The following is a 20531-nucleotide window of genomic DNA, read 5'->3' as shown; positions in this document are numbered from 1 at the left end:
CTGGTTTAACCAACAAAACCCTCTTTCTGCAACAGAGGGAGAAAATAAGCAGCGACATCAGCTGCTCTGTTTGGTGTCAAGGAAGAGAGAGAGAGAGAGGGGATAAAAAGAAAAGAAAAGAAACTTGCAGACTCTTGCATGACTTTAGTGTGTGTCAACACCGGCTGCACCGCCCAGACTCCAGTTTACATACCTCAGTGTTTACAAACTCATTTTTAAAAGTTACATCTTACTCATCTTACGGCCGTCATTCAAAAGTTCAAAATCACAAAAGAAACTTACTGCAATTTCTTTGTCGGTTGAGTTGCATAACTTAATGACATCACGTCTCAGCTATGTGGTTTCTGGATTTGGGAGACGTGCTCGTTGCTCCTATTCCCAGTATAAACTGGCCTAGATAACAGGGACTCGCATTCATATCAAGGGAGAATTAAACATGAATGGGGTTTTTTCTGTAGTGTTAACAAACACAGGGGGGGTGTACGCAACATGGAAGAACATGGAGTAGAATAAGGTCCAAAGCAGTAAAGGGAATCGAACTAGCGTTAGTTTAAAGGGATAGTTCAACATTTTGGCAAATTAGCCCATTGCCATAATCCCTATAGTCATAGCAGTAGGTTCGTTACCTTTATTTGTCGGTGCAAGCTGTTTTTAGAACGGCGGAGCAGAGCCGTGAGCTGCTCAGAGCTACGCTACGGAGGCTCATGGGATTTCTTGGTTTCCCTCATCAAACTCATCAAATACACAATCCAACAACTCCACAACGCTCTGGTGGACAAGTTGTGAGCTGCACATTCACCACGCTATGAGATAATAACACAACGTTACCACACAGAGTTGTTTTAGAGGGAAATTCATGCAAAACCGCTGATGTGCGTTGCCTTCAGGGACAGTTTTTCAGCAAGCAGTCTCTGTATTTACCTCGAATACAGCTCCGTTTCGTAATGTTCTGTTATTATCTCATAGCGTGGTGAATGTGCAGCTCACAACTTGTCCACGAAAGTGTTTTGGAGTTGTTGGATTGTGTATTTGATGAGTTTGATGAGGGAAACCAAGAAATCCCATTAGCCTCTGTAGCGTAGCTCTGAGCAGCTCACGGCTCTGCTCCGCCGTTCTAAAAACAGCTTGCACCGACAATTAAAGGTAACGAACCTACTGCTATGACTATAGGGATTATGGCAATGGGCCTTTTTACCAAAATGTTGAACTATCCCTTTGAGGAGCACGAGGCGGCGGCGGCGTCTGTGTGCGAGTCACTCGAGCGGAGCAGCAGAGATGCACAGGTTGTTTAAGGCACAGGCGACTTGCACAATCTTATCGAAGGTGGAGAGGTTGGAGGTGAAGGGGCTCTCCACGGGGCCGCTGAGCATCACGTAGCGCCGCTTCACCATGGAGATCACCCTCTCCACATGCCAACGCACACTCAGCGTCTCAGAGGAGGAGGCGGCCGTCGGCAGCGGCGACGACGAGCCCTCCGAGCTCCCGGCGATTTTCAACAGGGCGCCGCGAGCGGCCACCGACTCGGCGATGTCCAGGCTGCGACTCGCCAACACGACGTCGCCCGGCAGCAGCTTGCAGAGGAAGCCGCAGCCCTCGGCCAGACTCTTGTCACTCACGTTTCCCAGCACGCCCCGGGACACGAAGGTCACCACGCCCTGCGGGGCCACGCCGATCAAATACTTCAGCACGTTACAGCTCGCCCCCGTCGCCTGAGACGCGGCGTGCGTCGCCCTCTGCTGCTGATGCTGCTGGTTGCCCCGGGAAACCGGCTCCTCAAAGGGCACGGCGAAGCAGTCTATGATGACGGCGCAGTCGGGGTGCGAGGCGCGCAGGGCCGCCGGCAGGTTCTTCCGCAGCTCGGCCCTCGACGGCCAGAAGACGGCGGTGGGCACCAGCGTGGAGGACATGATGTTGACCATGCGGTGCACCGTCCTGGTCACCGTGGCGACCTTCACGCCGAAGCGGTAGGCCAGGTCTTGGTTGCGCAGGTCGAGGCGCAGCCGCATGAGCGTGAGCAGCAGCTGCTGGAACTTGGACAGCTTCACGTTCTTCTTGGTGGCGTCCATGTGCGGCGCCAGCAGCCACATGACCGTCTCCAGCACGAAGTAGTTGGGTAAACCCGTGTAGAACTTCACCTTCTCCGCGTCGTTCCTCAGCGAGTTCTCGGCGAGCGACATCTTCTCCACGGACTCCCGGAGCGCCTGGTTCTCCTTCCTCAGCGCCTTCAGGACGTCGTGGAAGTTCACCGCCAACTTCCCCTTCTTACTGTCGCTCACAGACTCGTCTTCGTCCTCGTCTTCGTCCTCATCGTCGTCGTCGTCGGTGCTGATGGACGACGATGCGCTTTCCTCCGCCGCCAACGCCAACGCCGGCTCCCTCTCCTCTGGATGCTGCTCTTCCTGGCCGCGGTCTCCCAGCGCCCCCCCCGCCGCCGCCGCCGCCGCCGCCGCCGCCGCCCGGCCCTGGCCCTGCAGGAACAGCAGAGCGTTGGCCGCCTCCACTCGAGCCTCCTGCTTGTCCAGGATCTCCACGGCACCGGGCTCCTTCATCTCTGGGGACAAGGGAGCTGCCGTGAACACAGAAGGAACATAGTCTGGCGAACGTGGATTCTTCACCTGTTTACCTGCAAGTGGAAAGAGACAGAAGAGGTGGTGATGACAAATCTTAAAAACAGAAGGAAGTCTGGTTATGACACTGCCCCCCCCCAGTAGCAGATTAGTTTAGTCAGTAAACGTTGAGGGCAAATTGTAGCGGGAAAGCGGCCATGTTTTTTTTCTTTTTTCTCCCGGCCTGAGCTGGTACATTGTCCAAAACAAAAAGACCAGGTTCAGGATCTGACTGATGAAGCTTCTTATGTGTGTGTTTGTGAATGTTTGTGACAATTTAGCTGCATATCTATAACTACACATATAAAGAGTTAAAAAGTATAATATTGGATGAACAAAATGTGAACAGTGCATTGGTGAAATAGGCAGTAGCATGATAAAAAGATGATCACAGCAGGGTCAAGACATTCCCAGCGAATGCACTAAGTTTCGTTTCTTTTCTTTTCTTATCTTTTTAACAATGTGTAGTTATTGGACTGAATAAATTACAGGAACAAACAGACAGGCAATTTTGGTCGTTTCCTTCATACATGGTAGTTTATTTTAACTAATAGCAATTGACACCAATTTTTTTTCATTCAGTCAATCTCAACATTCGCTGGTTCATGGTCTTCAAATGTATAGATTTAATGATTTTCTTTGTTGTAAATTCAATATATTTGTAATTTGGACAAAACATGACATCATTCTGGGCTGATACCAGGCATTTTTTGTTATTTTATGGACATATTACAAAACCAATCAAAGAATCAATTAATTGGGAACTGAATCTGTGGATTAGTAGATTATGAACACTTCACTAATGAAATAAAACAAGAATAACACAAGAAATGTGGGTCGATGTCCTGCATTTTGTTTGGTATTAGTCTTCCTAAATAAATCAAAGTTTCTTAACTGCACAAATCCTTTGAGATTTCTAGAGAAAAAGTCTTTTTAGGATGTCAAATTGGTTTCTATAACTTGGATAATGCAAAGTAGATAATGAACTTGACTTGATAGTGTAGATAATAATGACATCAACTTCTTCATCAATTGTAATTAACACCACACCAAACTTTAATCAAATTTAAACTCCACATATGCATATTTCAGGGCTCCAGTCTGCCCCTAAATGGGGACACTAGAATTTGAGGCAGTGCAAGTAAGTTTTTAATCTATTTGCACATGTGCAATTGCCTTTTTTGTTTTTTACACTGGTGAACATTGAACATGAACAAATCATATTGCATTGCATATTTTTCCCCCCTGTTAAAAGGGATTTCTTTTTCCTCAGTGGATGTGAGGGTCTAAGGGTTGAGGATGTTGTTTTGATGCTAATGTACCTTTGAGACAAACTCTTTGTAAAAATGGGTTATACAAATAAAATGGCCTTGTCTTGCCTTGGTCAAAATTTCTGTTAATGTAAACAGTTAAGCAAGTGTTTATCTTTTTAGTCAATGTGGATATTTAACTTTTCCTGCCAAAAACAAGTAAAAACAAAGCGATCATTAATGTTTTGGGGCCCCCGGAATTGTCCTAACCCCCCCCCCCCTCCCTATACGGCGCCACTGTGCATAACTGCATATACAACTCATGCATATTTAATATCTGTAGATTTGCAGCAGCAACGTTATTAAATGTGACCACTCGGATCAAAACAAACTAACAAACCCTGTGCCACTTTCTGCAGCGGAGTTGTTGCTGCTGTCTGCATGCATGCATCTTCCATGGGCTACTGTACCTGAGATGAAGTGAGTTGTTGTTCCTGTCTGCATGCATCCATATATACTCCTACCTGAGATGAAGTGAGTTGTTGTTCCTGCCTGTCTGCATGCATCCATCCATATATACTCCTACCTGAGATGAAGTGAGTACTACACAGCCGGCTGCCGTCGTTGGGCACCCAGCCCTCTCTGTTCACAGCAGCTATCCAGCGCTGCTTCCTGTCGGGGTCTCGGGGGAAACGGTAGAAAGATAAGCTGGTGCCCGGTGTCCTTCTGTTCCTACAACCGGCCACCACACATGTGTGAACCATAGTAAAAAAAAAAAAAAAAAAAAAAGGCCACGGAGAAAAGCGCGGAGGTGTGCGTGCTGCTGCTGCTGCTGCTGCTGCTGCTGCTATTTGTTGGCTTGGTTTTGACTCCCAAAATGGTGGACCGACCGACCGACCGACGAGAGAGGGTGGGAGGGGAAAAAAGAAAAAGAAGCAGGGAAAAAAAAACGGTAGTAACGTCATTAAGGGTCGTTTGCATTCGGCGCTCTGATTGGACCGTCTGGTGGCGACGTCACTGAAATGGGATCCTCACTCACGCGGTGCTACATACAACAACTTCTTATCCCATGCCATTTTATTTATTTACTTATATTTTATTACTTGTTTTTTTTAAATATTATTAATCCTCAGGGTTCCCACTCTTTTCTTAAAATCAGACTTCTCCTGGACATTTTATTACACCACACACTACTACTACATCCCCCATCCCATTCATGCTTTGGAGAAGTGTGCTTTTTGAAAGTTGTACCTTATTTTGTACATTTAACCAGTTTGTTTCTATGTTAATTCCTCTCTCAGCCCCAGAAGTCTGATTTAAAGGTGCGCAGTCTGTGGCTCTAACTTATCTATGAATTAATCTCTCTGGGAAAGAAATCCTTTTAGCCAGGTCTGAAAAAGTCAAACAGAGCTCTGGTAGCTGATGTCACCATGTGATACATAATTTTCCAGGACAACTCAAGCTCTTCAGGACATTTGACCTTTTTTTCCTCCTCATTTTCCATGTGTTTTCCATGATTGGAAAACTGGTCAACCATTTTCCAGGCCCTGGTACTACTCATATCCATATGCATAATATATTTAGTATTATTTTCTCCGATGACATATGGAGCACCTGCCTGATGTTCTCTGTACATCCAATTGTCCAAATCCTTTTCAATAAAGGAAAAAACTGGTGCTACAACAACGCCAACAATCGACTATACATGTGAATATGATGGGGAAAAATTAAAAACGTGAACCATCTGTGAGGAATAACAACCAAACTTGTTGTCTGTGTCTGCTGTTTTGCATCTCTTTGTCGTCCCTTTGTACCTCATCAATATCATTTTGCATTTCTTTGTTGTAATTTTTGGACATTTTGTGTGTCACTGTTGTGGCTTTATGCCTTTTGTGGTCATTTTACATCTCTTTGTAGTTGTTTTGAATCCTTCAATAGTTCGGTCTCCGTTCCATTTCCTCTTTGTAGTGATCTTGAAGATGTTTCGCATGACTGTGTCACCACTTTGCATTTCTTTTTTAGTCATTTGATTGACTGACAATAAGAACAGAGTTCTTATAGATCCATGCAATAAAGGAAATCTTTATACTACAGTCGTCTGTTTTGGTCTAAATTAATACTGCTCGTCGAAAGTACAAGTCAAGTTAATACTGCTATTTCATTTTCATCATTAGTTAAACAGCTTTAAACAGTTAATTCCATGCAGTGAAATATTTATTATATACAACTCAGTTTATATTCATATCCATCAAATCATTGACGTTCAGTTGACTGTGTCTATTTACAATTTAGGTTAGTGAGCCTGCTTTATCAATGGACATCAGGTTTTCCAAAGTCATAATGAGACTAGATTTCACCTCCTGTTTGAACAATGTGTAAGGTATCCAGGCAACCGTTAAGCGTGTGTGATCAGTTTGTAGGAGGCGTTTCTGGCTCTTCCCACATGCTCCAGCCTCTTCAGCTCGGTCAGACAGAGCAGGTATATGGGGGTCTTGGCTCCTACGTTGCTGATCCTCCTCAGCTCCTCGATCTGAAACTCCGTCTTCTCTCCTGCAGAGGGCGCCACAGACCGCCAACAGATTACAGATCTGATCTAACTGTTAAAATGTACCACATGAGGATTTTCCACACTGTGGAAGCTGCACACTGAGTGTTTGATGTAAAAAAAAAAAAGAATAGCTTAAAGGGATAGTTCACCCTAGAATGATATTTCGCTCATTATCTACTCACCCTCATGTGGACTAAGGGCTGGCTGACTTATTTAATTTTTTTCGGGACAATTACGCAATTTGGGGCTTCAGCACAAGACGGACATTACATACGAGCATCATGGAGGTATTTGGATGTTTTTTTGTGTGTGTTTTTTTACGAAGAGCTCCGGTGTCCCTTTGCAACCGTTATATGGACATGCACTGCTATGCCGAGACCCCCTGTAACTCAGAGAAGCCACGGAGGAATCTGAAACTTCTTCCAGCCCTTAGTCAACATGAGGGTGAGTAGATAATGAGCGAAATATCATTCTAGGGTGAACTATCCCTTTAACAAATCACACAACACCGCTCAAGAAAGGGCAAAATTATGCACTGAAACACGATATTTACAGCAGGGAAAATAAGTATTGAACGCGTCAATAGTCTTGCATGGTGAGTATTCATAGACGCCATCGCGGTTGAGTGCATTACTCATAGTTTTTTGGTTTTTTTTAATAACTGTATCTGCTGATTCCAGGTCTGTCTAAAGCTCTCTGTCAGGGCTCCTTGGCTCTTGGACGACTCTTCTTAGTTTTCTTTTGACTCTGTCAGAAATCTTGTGAGAAGCTCCAGGTCGTGGCCAGTTTATGGTGAAATGTTGTTCTTTTCACTTCTGGATTAACGGCACTAACGGATAAAACGGTGCATTCAGACTCGTCTGTAACCGACGCCATCAGCATGTTCTGCAACATAAGTTTCTGAAGCTCTTTGCCTTTTACCCATCATGATGAGAAACCTTTTCATCTGCGTCAGTTTGGACTAAACCAGCTGATGTTACTTTGTACTAGCAGGGGACAGGATTACTTTCTAAATACTGACAGACTCCAGCTGCTTTCTTGGCTTTCCATTCCTTTCTGCACCTCCTCCTTTTCTTCATGTGTTCAATACTTACTCCCTGTGTCATTTCACTTTATTACACATTTCTTAATTTATGGACAGAAATGTTTGGATTTCTTTGTATGTGTGCATTACTCGGGTTGTTGCCGACATCTGGTGAACATTTCATGTCAGTGGCTCTATTGGAAATATATTTTCTGAGTAAAATGTTGACACGTTCAATACTTATTTTCCCTGCTGTAGATCATGATATATATATTTTTTGATTAATTTCTCTCACTGACCTTCAAACTCTGCTGAGAACTTGTTGATGTTGTGGACGACCTGGTTGAGGTTGTGCAGGTTCATCTGTCTCAGGTAGCTGGGTAAACTCTGAAACTCGCTCTCCGACACCACAGGGACACTCACAGAGCTGTGGGGGGAAGACATGGTACTATCAAACATTTTAAAGAGTTTCAAAACTGCAATGGGCTTGATACCAGGACAGCATAATCACAGTAAAATGATGGAGGGAGGCAGAGAAGATATACAAGAATACACACATGAATACTCCTAAATATTGGAAATAGACAATACAACATCCCTCAGAGTACTTTACCTGTTTCTATGTTTTTCCGGTCTAACCTTTTTGAGCACAATGGCCGCTTCAAGCTTCTTCAACTGAGTCTGAAACATAAGTTACCAAAAAAGGAAATAACATTGGCAAAGGAACATAAAGGTTTTGTTGTCAGCTAAAACAAACTCTACAGCTGTGGTCTCTCTTTTTAGTGAGTGTAAGACCTGCTATTAAAGAGAATCAACAATACAATACATATTTATATAACACATTTAAAGGGATAGTTCACCCAAAATTCAAATTTCAGCCCCCCTGTAACTTAGAGAAGTTACAGGGGGGCTCGGCGCAGCAGTGCATGTCCACATGACGGTTGCGAACGGAGCTCACTTTTCTTCGTCCAAAAAGACACACCAAAAAACATCCAAATACCTCCATAGTCTGTAATGTCGCTCTTGTATTGAAGCCCCAACATGAGAAATTGTTCCGAAAAAAATTAAATAAGTCTATGTTTTAAGCTTGTTTGTAGCGGAAGCTCCCAGTGTTGCTCTGCCGGAATCTCGCACGATTTGCGGAGCCGTGAACTGGGTGTCAGTGCAACTCGCGCCAGATTTGGACGGACCAGGAAGAGCAGTGCTGGGAGCTTCTGCTACAAACAAGCTTAGTAGATAGACTTATTTAATTTTTTTCGGAACAATTTCTCATGTTGGGGCTTCAATACAAGAGGGACATTACAGACGAGCAGCATGGAGGTATTTGGATGTTTTTTGGTGTGTCTTTTTGGACGAAGAAAAGTGAGCTCCGTTCGCAACCGTCATATGGACATGCAGTGCTGCACGGAGCCCCGCTGTAACTCAGAGAAGCCACGGAGGACTCTGAAACTTCTCCCAGCCCTTAGTCCACATGAGGGGGAGGAGATAATGAGTGAAATTAGAATTTTGGGCGAACTATCCCTTTAAAAAACAACCCAAGTTGTCCAAAGTGCTGTACAATAAAACACACAAGCAAAACTAGTAACAATAAAACTAAATGGGATACAGATAATGTAGCTACAGTAAAACATGCAATAAAACAAAAATGAAAACCTAACTAAAACGCCAAAGAAAAGAGATGAGTTTTTAAAAGAGACTTAAAGTGCTCAACAACTCACTTTACAGATTTCCTGTGTCACAGAGCTGAGGTCGGGCATCTCGGGGGTGCTGGGCTCCTGGTAGTCCATCCTGACACAGGCTGCGCCCACGCTGAAGTCCTGGGTGGGACTGTCCAGATTCAGACTGTTGACAGGGAGCTCCTTGGTCACTTCCTCACGCTCGCTCGTCTTCTTTTGGTGTTTTGCACTTCTCTGTTAGGTAAAACACAAGACAGGTAAAGACAAACATTAAACAAAGAGGCTCAAAATTATCTTTCCTCTCATCTTTTGTGATAAAATGACACTTTCAGATATTTTTTTATGTAAAAAAATCTCCTTCCATGTGCATTTACAATCATGATTTCATGGCATGTACATATTAACTATATGTTGTTTATTATTTACAGGGTATATTTTTTATATTTTGAATTGGGCTAAGAGAAGATCTGGAAACATCGAGATTTTTAAAAGTAAACTGAAACCCTATGGTTTATAGTTACCTTATTTATTACTTTGGTCTGTATTTGTTGTATTTTATTGTTTTCACTGATTGATTGTTCTTATAGTTTATTCTTGATCTTGTCTCTTTCATTTATTACTGCTGTGTTCGTTTTTATTCCTTTTATCAGGGTTCCTACACATTTGAAATTTCAAAATTCCACAATTTTTCCAGACCCTAATTTCCAGACTTTTCGGTAAAAAAAAAAAAATTCAAATAATTTTTGACATTTGAGTAAATACATGTGTATCACGTAAATAAATTATGCAATTAATCGTTTGTTTTCATTTCAACCCAAATAATTTCAGATAAGACCAAACCCAGATAGGTATTAAGATAAATATATTTCCATACAATAGTTTCCATTTTCCATACTTTTCCAGATCTGGAAATGTATAAAATCAAATTTCCTTACTTTTCCATACTTGCGTAGGAACCCTGTTTTATTGTTATCTCCCTCATTAATTCTGTTTTTTTTTTACCTCTTATGTTATAGTTTGTTTTTTTCAATCAAACCGGCGGTTGGCCGGTTTACGGTGAAAATTCAATACTCTATAATATCAATATATACGACTCTTTCTCTCTGTCTGTCACTGATGATGAGCTCTGCTTCATCAGACCAGTCCTGATTAAAATTCCTTATTAAACTACACATCAACACAGGCACAGCAACTATGTGAATATGAAACGTCAGATTAAAAAGGCTCTTTAGACACGTTTTTTTTGTGACAAATAAGTTTGCCTGTTATATATCTCTACTAGCCGACCACTTGTAAATAGTTTGTTCTGACATGTCACTGCTAAACTAGTTTATTGAATTGAATATTTACTGACCCCTTTCATTTATTTTCTTCTTTGGTGGTAAACACACAACTGGTGCTTGAGGTTCATTATCGCCACCGCATGGACGTATTTTTCGTGCACCACTGCAATGCATTGTGGGTGATATACAGCTCTGGAGTGACCATCGATGTTGACTCGATCACTCAGCCCTCAAGGGGCGACTCAACACGCTTTTGGAACGCAGCCAAGGTCTACCGGTTGTTGCCAGACTAGACATTTTAATGATATAGTCTGGCTTGTCAGGCTAAAAATGTGATTGATTGATTGATTGATATAAAAACTTACACTTCGTAGAGAGTTTCCCAGATCAGACTCCAGGTTTGGCATCTCCGGCATCTGCTTGTCCTCCGCACCCAGCACCGAGATCTCCGGCACGTTGTACTCCCAGGGCCGTTTGGAGCTGGCTGCTCCGTTACGAGGAGGCGTCGGGAGGAGGAAGGCGTAGCCGTCGTCATCGTCCGCCTGCATGGCGATCGGCTGCGGCGGCTGAGCGCTCTGCCAACACACAAGCAAGAGGCTCAAACTCACGTGTTCAGTCAGTGTGAAATGAATGCACATCTGGATCTGGATCTTTTTTAAGTTTTTTTTTTTATTAACCCCACTTTTTTATTAAAGCGAAATTCCGGCGTAAGTGTAAACCATGGTCAAACACACCGTAACACCGAGTTAGACCCCCCCTCGAGAGATCAATTTGCCGGACCGCTACATTCACGAGATCCACCAACTTCAGCAAATACCGCAATATCGCCACACACGGCGCTCTCCGGATCCACTGTCTGACCGCAACCAAAACGCCACCATTTGCCCAAAATAATGCTCAGAACTGCACCAAATGTCATCAATAGTACACACAGGGTCCCAGCACGTAGTACGAGTTGTCAAACATCTGCTAGCTTTGCCTGTTTTCTTTAGCAAGGAGATGCAACTCAACTCACCTACTTCTCCTCCTGGAGCCGCTCGTTGGTGAGGAAGCCCTGACGAGTCGATCACCGAGTGCACCGGAGTTCCGCAGCTCTTAAAAATGCTCATTTGCGCCTATATCGTGGCCAGCACTCGATAATAATAGTTATAAAGTGATATGCAAGATAAAAAAAAAAAAACTCTGATTGTATTTCCATGAGGTAATTGTTGATTGAGCTGCGGAACTCCGGTGCACTCGGTGATCGACTCGTCAGGGCTTCCTGAGCCGCTCCAGGAGGAGAAGTAGGTGAGTTGAGTTGCATCTCCTTGCTAAAGAAAACAGGCAAAGCTAGCAGATGTTTGACAACTCGTACTACGTGCTGGGACCCTGTGTGTACTATTGATGACATTTGGTGCAGTTCTGAGCATTATTTTGGGCAAATGGTGGCGTTTTGGTTGCGGTCAGACAGTGGATCCGGACAGCGCCGTGTGTGGCGATATTGTGGTATTTGCTGAAGTTGGTGGATCTCGTGAATGTAGCGGTCGGGCAAATTGATCTCTCGAGGGGGGGTCTAACTCGGTGTTACGGTGTGTTTGACCATGGTTTACACTTACGCCGGAATTTCGCTTTAACCCCCCTTTCTCGTTAATTTCTTTTCTTTCTTTTTTTTCATTTTAAAAAAGAAAAAAAGACAACAATCAGGTGGCAGTAACATAAAAACCCATCAACAAACATACAACACAATAAACTATATTGAAACTTCATCCCAAGTTTTTGTTATTGCGAGGATTTCCCATCTTTTTTTCTCTGCACTATTTTTCTTGTTTTTTGGCAGTAGCACTTTCACCGGTGCAGTTGAACGACAAACAGAACATCAACAGGAAACAGACGGCATTGGGGCTGCACCGCACCACACAAGTCGAGGTCGATTAAGGTCAAAGCACACCTGCAACAAATCTACTGTCGGAGCAGCAAGGGTTTCCGTCTGAGCATTATATGAAAACATCAGACATGATCTGGATCTTTGTACCTTCTTCGCGCTGACCAGTCGGTTCATGTACGGGGTCTTAAACGCCGGCACCTCGGGCGTGACGGCCAGGTTTCCGGGGCGATCGGGGGATTCTGGGTCGTCACTGCTCTGTGCAGCCGGGGTGCAGTGGCTGTTCGTCTTTTTGATCTTGAACCCCGGGGTGCAAAACACGGGGGGCTCAGGGGACTCCAGGTCCTCTGCTGATAGCCCTGCGATTTAAAGAGAGTAAACAACAAAACATCTTTAATTTCAGTGCTTTCTATTATTTTCATGTAAGAAGGAAGGATTTAGTCCTATTAAGTTTAACAAATTCAACACAATCATTTATAATAGGGACATTTTGGGTTTTTTTGTTTCTTTTTATTGTTATTCATATAACTCTTTGTCTAATTTCCCTATGATGATTTTTCTTGTATTATTATCATCATTTCTGATTGTTAAAGCAGAAGTAAGCAGAATGTTTGTGTTAATCTAAGTCTTAAATAGTTGTATCTTCCGACAGCAATCACTTCTATAGAGTGTTTGGTCTGAAACACGGGTCTGTCAGTCACTCTGCTCTGCTCTGAGCCCAGGAGAAAACTTTCCTTGTATCCTACAACCTTTATCCAATGAGGAGAGAGAACAGCATAAAGGGGCAGTCCTCTCTGTGTGTGCAGCCAAGGGATGCGCGTGAATATGGTGACGTAGGGACGAGGACCAATAGATCCATGACGAGGGCGGGGGCTGCTAACTCCATCGGCTGACAAGAAGTCAGAAAAACGACCGGATTGCTTACTTCTGCTTTAATTGTTAATTTGTATGTTCTGTTTTCTTTTTTGTTTGACGTAATATTTTATTGTGCACTATAGGTGGAGGCATGTAATGAGCTCTTTGAGTTTTCGCCACTTCCAGCACTGTAAATTATCAAATTGTTCCTTTTACTTGCAGGGTTCCTTCACATTTAAAACTTCAAAATTCCATACTTTTTCCAGACTTCTCTGTAAAAAAAATGTGACATTTGAATAAATAGATGTGTATCATGTAAATACATCATGCAATTATTCATTTGTTTTCATTATTCTGTCATTATGTCACCAAATCATTTCCAGGAGATTGCAGCTAGGCACAATAGCGCATTCAAAATAATTAACCCAAATAACTTCAGATAAGACCAAATCCATATTTCCATACAATAGTTTCCATTTTCCATACTTTAACAGACCTGGAAATGAATAAAATCAAATTCCATACTTTGTGTAGGAACCCTGTACTTGTGTATTTTTACCTTTGCAAAATAAATCTAAAAAAAAAAAAAAATTCTCATTCATCATTCAGAAAAAGGAAAAGTAAATACAACAGGACAATCAGAAGTAAAGGTAAATATGGTAATAAATGTAAATAAATGTCTGACGAGTGAGGACTAGTCCAGATGCCTTCGATTAAATTGTTGCCCAGAGGTAATAAATGTAGTTTCATACTTTTTGTCTGCAAACTGTCCTTCAGAGAGTCGACTGGTGCTGCAGGTTCGTCTTCTGACGCTCTGATGAAACAAAGGACACTCATGAAGCAACAATAAACAGTAAATAATTCCTTCGTGTTTCCATCAGAGGTCAGTAAAGATCATAAACACTTTGTAACCGTGTGATTAAAACACTAAACCCTATTGTCTGAACCAAATTCTCAGTTGCTCGAACCCACTGATTGAATCAGTCTCTTTTGGCAAAACCATCAGCACTTTTCACCTGTTTAGACTCAACTTACCAACACATTTTCATTGTGATGCACCTGTGTTGCATAATGCTGAGCACAGGTGGCAAAAGTCAAACACAACTAAAGCACAAGTTTCACCGGTTGAACACAACAACTCAAAATTGATCACAGTTGTGTCCAATGATGTGAGGGAACATACTATATGAGCCAGTTCAGGATGAAGTCCTGTGGCCTGATCCAGTACAGAGAAATGATGCTGTGGCTGAGTAATGCACTTCTCATTTCTATATTTTTGTACTTTATTTTTTCCGGTTTTTTTTGTTTTTTTTACAGTACTATGTACAAGTGCTAAATGCACAGGTTTTCTGTTTTGCAACATCATGCATTTATGGAGGGAGAGGAGGAGGAGAGGAAGAGGAGAAGATGAGAGACAACAGGGTGAAGGAAGAGAGGATGAGGGAGGGAGGGATGAACTGGGAAGAAAAAAGAAGAAGGGGATGAAATGGATGTGGGGAGGGAGGGAGGAGGGTGAAAGAAAGGTAAGGAGAGAAGTGCTACAGTGTAAATGCACAGGTTTTTTGTTTTTGCAACATGCATTTAGCTACAGTGGACGATAAACATTTATTTCTACAGCTTCATGTGCTGAGCGTTGTGTTTTCTATTTTTCTATGTAGTGTTTAGTGGCTGCTCAGCAGTGTTTTTAATTTTGATTGACTCGGGGCACGATTTGACAACATAGTTCAGTTTGGAGCACAGATTGAACTGTTTTGAGGTGAAAGTTTGGTTTTGCAAGAAGAGTCTGAGGTTTTGTGAATGTAGCTTGAAAATTGGGGTTTGTGTTCACAGTTTAGAGAAAAGGAGAGAAGCTTTCGAGAAATGTGTCTTAGCAATCGAGAAAAACTGTAAATTCTACCTTTGGGGCTTCTGGACGTTCTTCCTGAAGAGATCCATGGTGAAGTCGTTGTTCAGGAACATGGTGTCCTCCGAGATGCCAAAGTCGTTCATCTGGGGCGTCTGCAGCTCGTCGTCGTCCATCCTCAGGGCGCACTTAGGGGTGATGGGCATGGGCGTATCGAGTGAGGGGTGAGGGAGGCTGATCTCAGGCATGGGGGGCGCTTCAGGCCACTTGGCCCCGGCCACAGCTCTCTTGATCTGGATCTCAGACAGACCGAAGTCGGACAGCTGTGGGGTTCGCAGCACGTCAGTGACGGGCGGCGGTCCGATTTTAGCGGGTGAAGAAAAGTGAGCATCCCCGGCCTCCTCCTGGCCTCCCCTCTCTTCTTCTTCTCCTCCCTCTCCTGACTCGTTCTCATCAGCTACTTGATCCTCAGCCTCCGACTCCTGACGCTTGTCGTCTGCAGAGAAGAAAGTCAAAATAAAAAAGACATTTTAAGTACTTTTTGTTTCCTGTGGTGAAATGTGGCTGTTGCTCCGTCACTAGTTTTTACTTAAACCTGCTGCAGACCTGGTTTAACTAAGATCTGAGATCATTCATACATATTTATAAAATCAAAATCGTAATTACAAATTCATAGTTATGTAATCAAATATATGCAATCGTGGTAAAACAAAACAGAAAGAGGACAAAAACACAAAAAAGGAAAAATTTATTTAAAAAAAAAGCACAATCCCATTTCAGGGTAAAAGGTATTAAGACCAACTTTCACACCACCCATGTTCAAAAATTATGTTCTGTTCTTTGTTTCTATTAATATATAAGATCTGAGATCATAAGGTTCAGTACAGGACAGACCAATATAGAACCTCACATCTAAAAACAGCAACACTACCAAATCTGAGCCCAAAACTTTTTGCAAAAGCTTTTTTAATACATTATATGATTAAATGTCAAACATTAAATTATGTCATTACTATTAAAAGTCTCACTTCTCCCTCACTTTATTCCCAAATGAGAGAATTTCACTGTACTAGCTGTATATGTGACTAATAAAGTACCTTTAGTATAATCACAAACATATCCAGTGGCTAGAAGAAGGAGACTTGGTCAGTTTGCCAGAAAATATTATCACAAACTGATTTTATTGTCTGCATTAAAGGGATACTTCACCCAGAATCGATAATTCACCAATTTTCTACTCACCGTCATGCCAGGGAAGGGTTTGGAGAACTTTCAGAGTCATCAAAATGCTTTTGGAGTTCCAGGGAATGGATTTTCATATAATGGCGGCGGATAGAGTTCACTTTTGAATCGTTCAAAACACACACTATGAAACATCCAGATGCCTCCATACTGCTCGTCTGTACTGACCCAAGTGTCCTGAAGCCGCCACATGAAAAAGTTGTTTTTAGCCTTGTTGTTGTAGTAGTAGCAGTAGTATAGAGGTATTTAAAAGCGTTTTGATGACTCCCAAAGTTCTCCAAACCATTCCTTGGCATGACGGTGAGTAGAAAATTGGTGAATTATCAATTTTGGGTGAAGTATCCCTTTAATTGCTAGACTGTTACATGATGTTGAGGTTCTCTGAACACTTTCATAAACCTCCACTGGTGTAGCGGACTGGTCACTCACCGGCTGCTCTCTGGCCGTCTTTGGGAGCTTTGTATCCGTATTTCTCCCAGTGACCTCTCAGTACCTGGATGTCTTTCGTCACCTTCTGCTCCATCACTCTGCAGGCCGTGATGAAGGTGCTCACCTCGTTCTCCTGTGCTCTCTGGTGGGCCAACTGACCCTGGATCTGCCCCTGTATGACCACAGACCAACCGCAGTTCATTAATAAAACTCCTTTCATAAAGACCCACAACGTTTACTTATGTGCACCAACAGCATTCATACCTAATAATGTTATTTATAATAATGTACAATGCAGTTACAACAATCATCTCATTGTATTAGCAGTACTTTTACGTTTACATTCACAGGGTTTATACAGGAATCTTGAAGTTAATTTTAAAACCCTTTTAAGACTTTTTCAAGACCTTTTCAATATTTTTCAACACCTCACCGCCACTTCAAGCTGTAACCATTTACCTCAGTGACACTTTTAACTTAACAGTTTTAGTTTGTGATAAAGACTATATAGACCACTATGATACAACAGAATTCAAAATAGGCTGGGATAATAAATAAAAGGCAAAGTGTATAAAAAAAAATAAAAAAAACATTGCTCCACTCTCAAAAAACTAAAAAAACAATCTTCTTTTCTTTATTATGTACCGGTTCATCTTTGTTTTTTAATAAAATAAATAAATTCGCACACTTTTACAATGTTTTTTAGGACTCAAACTCTTGGACAGCTAATTCAGAAAAAAATACCTTCAAAATTTAAGACTTTATAAAGTCGTGAAAAGACTTTTTAATACTTTTTAAGGGTCTTAATTTTCCCAAAATTGATTTATCACCTTTTAATACTTTTTAAGACCCCGCGGATACCCTGATTCAGTACAATACAGAATCCCAATTTGTACGTTGACAAGTACCTTTTCCCACCACTGTTATAAACCAAACGGCATTAGTGACTTTAATAAACTAAACAGTGTTATATTTTGTTGTTATTTATTATTTCAGTTGCACCTATGCATGTGTTACTATGTGAATGTGCAGTTGTGTGGCTTTTGATTTTTGTTTTGTTTGCTTTTATGGTGTAAAGAACTTTATGCTACATTTTATTTGTATGAAAAGTGCTCTTTAAATACAGTCTGATTGATTGACATTTGGTGTATGTAATCTAACTGTGTTGTTGTCGACAGTTTCCACCTCATCAACAACATTATCATCATCATCATCATCATTCCGAATTATGTTATACAACAAAGAAACATGGTTAGTTTTAAAATGAAACTAAGAGATTATTATTTTGATCGCAATGTTGACCATTAGTAGCCTATATTGTAAATTGGGTCCTGGTATCCTTGTTGTGTAGTGATTCAATGTAGGAGCGGGTAACATATGTTAAGTGTTTGTCTTGGATGTTTTGTTCTGTATGTGTATGTATTAAATATGTGTTTCTGTATGTATTTTTGTTTTTATGTATTAATGTGTTGTGTGTTAATGGTTTGTATTTGGGTTTTATTATGATGAAAAGACCCCAGCTGCGTGGCAAAAGCTAATGGGGATCTAACTTAAATAAAGCAAAACAAAACAAAAACAAAACAAAATCATCATGGTACCTTCAGGGTCCCGACCTCACAGTTCAGTTCATGGTAGGCCCTCATCGCTTTAGCTGTGGCTTCTGCTGGAGTAAGAAACAACTCGTCAAGTCATGGTTTAGTCAAAGATACTCTATTTATTTATTTCATAAACCGTCTTTGGTTTAGTTACCTTGCTGATTTTTTATTTATTTATTTTTTACTTAGCTTAGCACTGTTTCTCGGTGTGTTACTTTACTCACCGCTGCTGTCACCGTCACCGTCGTCGTCGTCGTTGTTTTTACGGTTTTCAAACGAGTGCTGCAGTTTGGCCGTTTCCGACTCCAACGTCCCCGCCAGCTTCCTCAGCTTCGAGAAGAACCGGGTCGTCGTGTCCATTTCCCCCCAGTTCAGAGTCTAAAGTACACGGATAATTAGTTACTCGTGTAATTAAACGGCCTCCGACGAGCCGTTGGTCGGTTTTTACTGTTTCTTCTCCCCTCTCTCTGACGGTGACAACAACAACTTTTCGATTTTGGCGCCTCGGCTTTTTCCGGCTTCACTCGGAAGTCCCGCCCCCTTCTTCTTTTCTTTTTTTTTCAAACAACTTTATTGACAACAAGAATATACACAGGACAGTGTATACAACATTAAAGCAGAAGTAAGTGATATATTTGTGTTAATATAAGTCTTAAAGCAGAAGTAAGTGATATATTTGTGTTAATATAAGTCTTAAATAGTTATATCTTCCGACAGCAATCACTTACATAGAGTGTTTGGACTGAAACACGGGTCTGTCAGTCACTCTGCTCTGCTCTGAGCCCAGGAGAAAACATTTATCGTATCCTACAGTTTATATCCAATGAGGAGAGAGAACGGCATGCAGGGCTGTGTGTGCAGCCAAGGGACGCCGTGAATGTGGTGACGTAGCGACGAGGACTGTTATGGTGCGTTCAAGGAAACTCGTATTTTTCCGACCGTGAAGTGGTATCAGTTCGATCTGGTACGAGTTCACCGGTCGGAAGTTACGAGTGGCCGTTATAGTGACTTTCACCGGTAAAACAGGTCGGAAAAACACAAGTGGGTTGCCTGAAACGCTACAAAGTCGTAAGTTGTGACTTGAAGCTGTAATTTACGATTTCAAAAGCCTGCCTGGAACGCAGCATTAGCGAAAACGACCGGACCACTTACTTCTGCTTTAATACACAACCAAACCATCATAAATACGCCAGGGGATGACAGCAAGACAGAAAAAACATAAACTTAAAGCAGAAGTAAGTGGTCCGGTCGTTTTCGCTAATGCTGCGTTCCAGGCAGGCTTTTGAAATCGTAAATTACAGCTTCAAGTCACAACTTACGACTTTGTAGCGTTCCACTTGTGTTTTTCCGACCTGTTTTACCGGTGAAAGTCACTATAATGGCCACTCGTAACTTCTGACCCGTGAACTCGTACCAGATCGAACTGGTACGACTTCACGGTCGGAAAAATACGAGTTTCCTTGAACGCACCATAATAGTCCTCGTCCCTACGTCGCCACATTCACGGCGTTCCTTGGCTGCACACACAGCCCTGCATGCCGTTCTCTCTCCTCATTGGATAAAAACTGTAGGATACGATAAATGCAGAGGGACTGACAGACCCGTGTTTCAGACCAAACACTCTATGTAAGTGATTGCTGTCGGAAGATATAACTATTTAAGACTTATATTAACACAAATATATCACTTACTTCTGCTTTAAATAAATATTTTGTAAAGCTTACAAAGATCATACGTTTTAACAGCTTTTTTTATTCTCACAATCACAGAGGGAGGAGATATATTGACCAACATATGCAGACAGTTCCAAGAAGTTTGGCTTCTTACCAGAAAATGTAGACTTATGTAGGCTACATAAAATTTGGATAAAATAATTATCAAATTAATCATATAAAACTGAGAATTTCGTTTTTTATCATATTCAGTGTAGCCAAACAAAACATTTTTCCTGCATAAATTAAACTGGGGTTAAATTCCCCTTCTTCTTATTCTTCGTGTGCTCGGAGGCCAAATCGTCTCATTCGCGCCCCCAGTCTGACAGTCAGAACTGAATGAACTGAATGATAGAGGAATAACTAACATACAATTCAACATCATAACCTCAAATCACTTCAGTCGTCTATTTTTATTTGTTTTAATAAATATATGCAATTTAAATATTTTTCTTCTATACTTATTAGGACCACATGTAAAACATTTTTACTTTAAATAAATGTCCTGAGGTACAAATATAATATAGCCTATAGATGATTCCCACAGCTTTTCCATGAGTCCAGATGTCCAAATGTGATGTTTTAGTACTTTACTTACTCTTTTTGT

The 20531-nt window shown here is 41.8% G+C and overlaps 2 protein-coding genes across 3 annotated transcripts; both read right to left on the bottom strand.

The window, feature by feature from the left end:
• Nucleotides 1-1237: 1237 nt before the first annotated feature.
• LOC146965392 (uncharacterized) lies at nt 1238-4620 on the bottom strand. Its single transcript, XM_085764919.1, has 2 exons — nt 4443-4620; nt 1238-2623 (listed from the first exon to the last, which is right to left on the bottom strand). Exons 1-2 carry the CDS (start codon nt 4618-4620, stop codon nt 1254-1256), a joined length of 1548 nt encoding a protein of 515 aa, XP_085621045.1. The 3' UTR covers nt 1238-1253.
• A 1463-nt stretch (nt 4621-6083) lies between these two features.
• Nucleotides 6084-18743, bottom strand: ska3 (spindle and kinetochore associated complex subunit 3). Of its 2 annotated transcripts, none has more exons than XM_085764663.1 (11): nt 18437-18743; nt 18216-18280; nt 16618-16789; nt 15001-15442; nt 13856-13917; nt 12399-12607; nt 10753-10962; nt 9147-9338; nt 8042-8109; nt 7728-7855; nt 6084-6406 (listed from the first exon to the last, which is right to left on the bottom strand). In XM_085764663.1, exons 1-11 carry the CDS (start codon nt 18570-18572, stop codon nt 6252-6254), a joined length of 1839 nt encoding a protein of 612 aa, XP_085620789.1. In that variant the 5' UTR covers nt 18573-18743; the 3' UTR covers nt 6084-6251. The 2 variants fall into 2 exon arrangements, with proteins under 2 accessions (XP_085620789.1, XP_085620790.1); XM_085764664.1 differs by having other exon boundaries at nt 6085-6406; nt 18216-18277.
• Nucleotides 18744-20531: the final 1788 nt, after the last annotated feature.

Source organism: Trachurus japonicus, chromosome 21 (assembly GCF_045865225.1).
Source record: "Trachurus japonicus isolate A0001 chromosome 21, Traja_1.0".
NCBI classification, from domain to species: Eukaryota; Metazoa; Chordata; class Actinopteri; order Carangiformes; family Carangidae; genus Trachurus; species Trachurus japonicus.
Note: the sequence above shows the minus strand (reverse complement) of the source record. Positions and strands in the feature narration are given on the sequence as shown.

What these genes read in the sequence shown, in the direction of transcription:
- LOC146965392 (XM_085764919.1), bottom strand. Translation starts at nt 4,620, where the DNA reads ATGGTTCACACATGTGTGGTGGCCGGTTGTAGGAACAGAAGGACACCG. An exon ending in TAGTACTCACTTCATCTCAG is followed by an intron (nt 2,624 to 4,442) that starts GTAGGAGTATAT and finishes TTCCACTTGCAG; the next exon opens with GTAAACAGGTGAAGAATCCA.
- ska3 (XM_085764663.1), bottom strand. Translation starts at nt 18,572, where the DNA reads ATGGACACGACGACCCGGTTCTTCTCGAAGCTGAGGAAGCTGGCGGGG. An exon ending in GTGAGGTCGGGACCCTGAAG is followed by an intron (nt 16,790 to 18,215) that starts GTACCATGATGA and finishes GTGGTCATACAG; the next exon opens with GGGCAGATCCAGGGTCAGTT. An exon ending in CCGGAAAAACATAGAAACAG is followed by an intron (nt 7,856 to 8,041) that starts GTAAAGTACTCT and finishes TTCCCCCCACAG; the next exon opens with CTCTGTGAGTGTCCCTGTGG.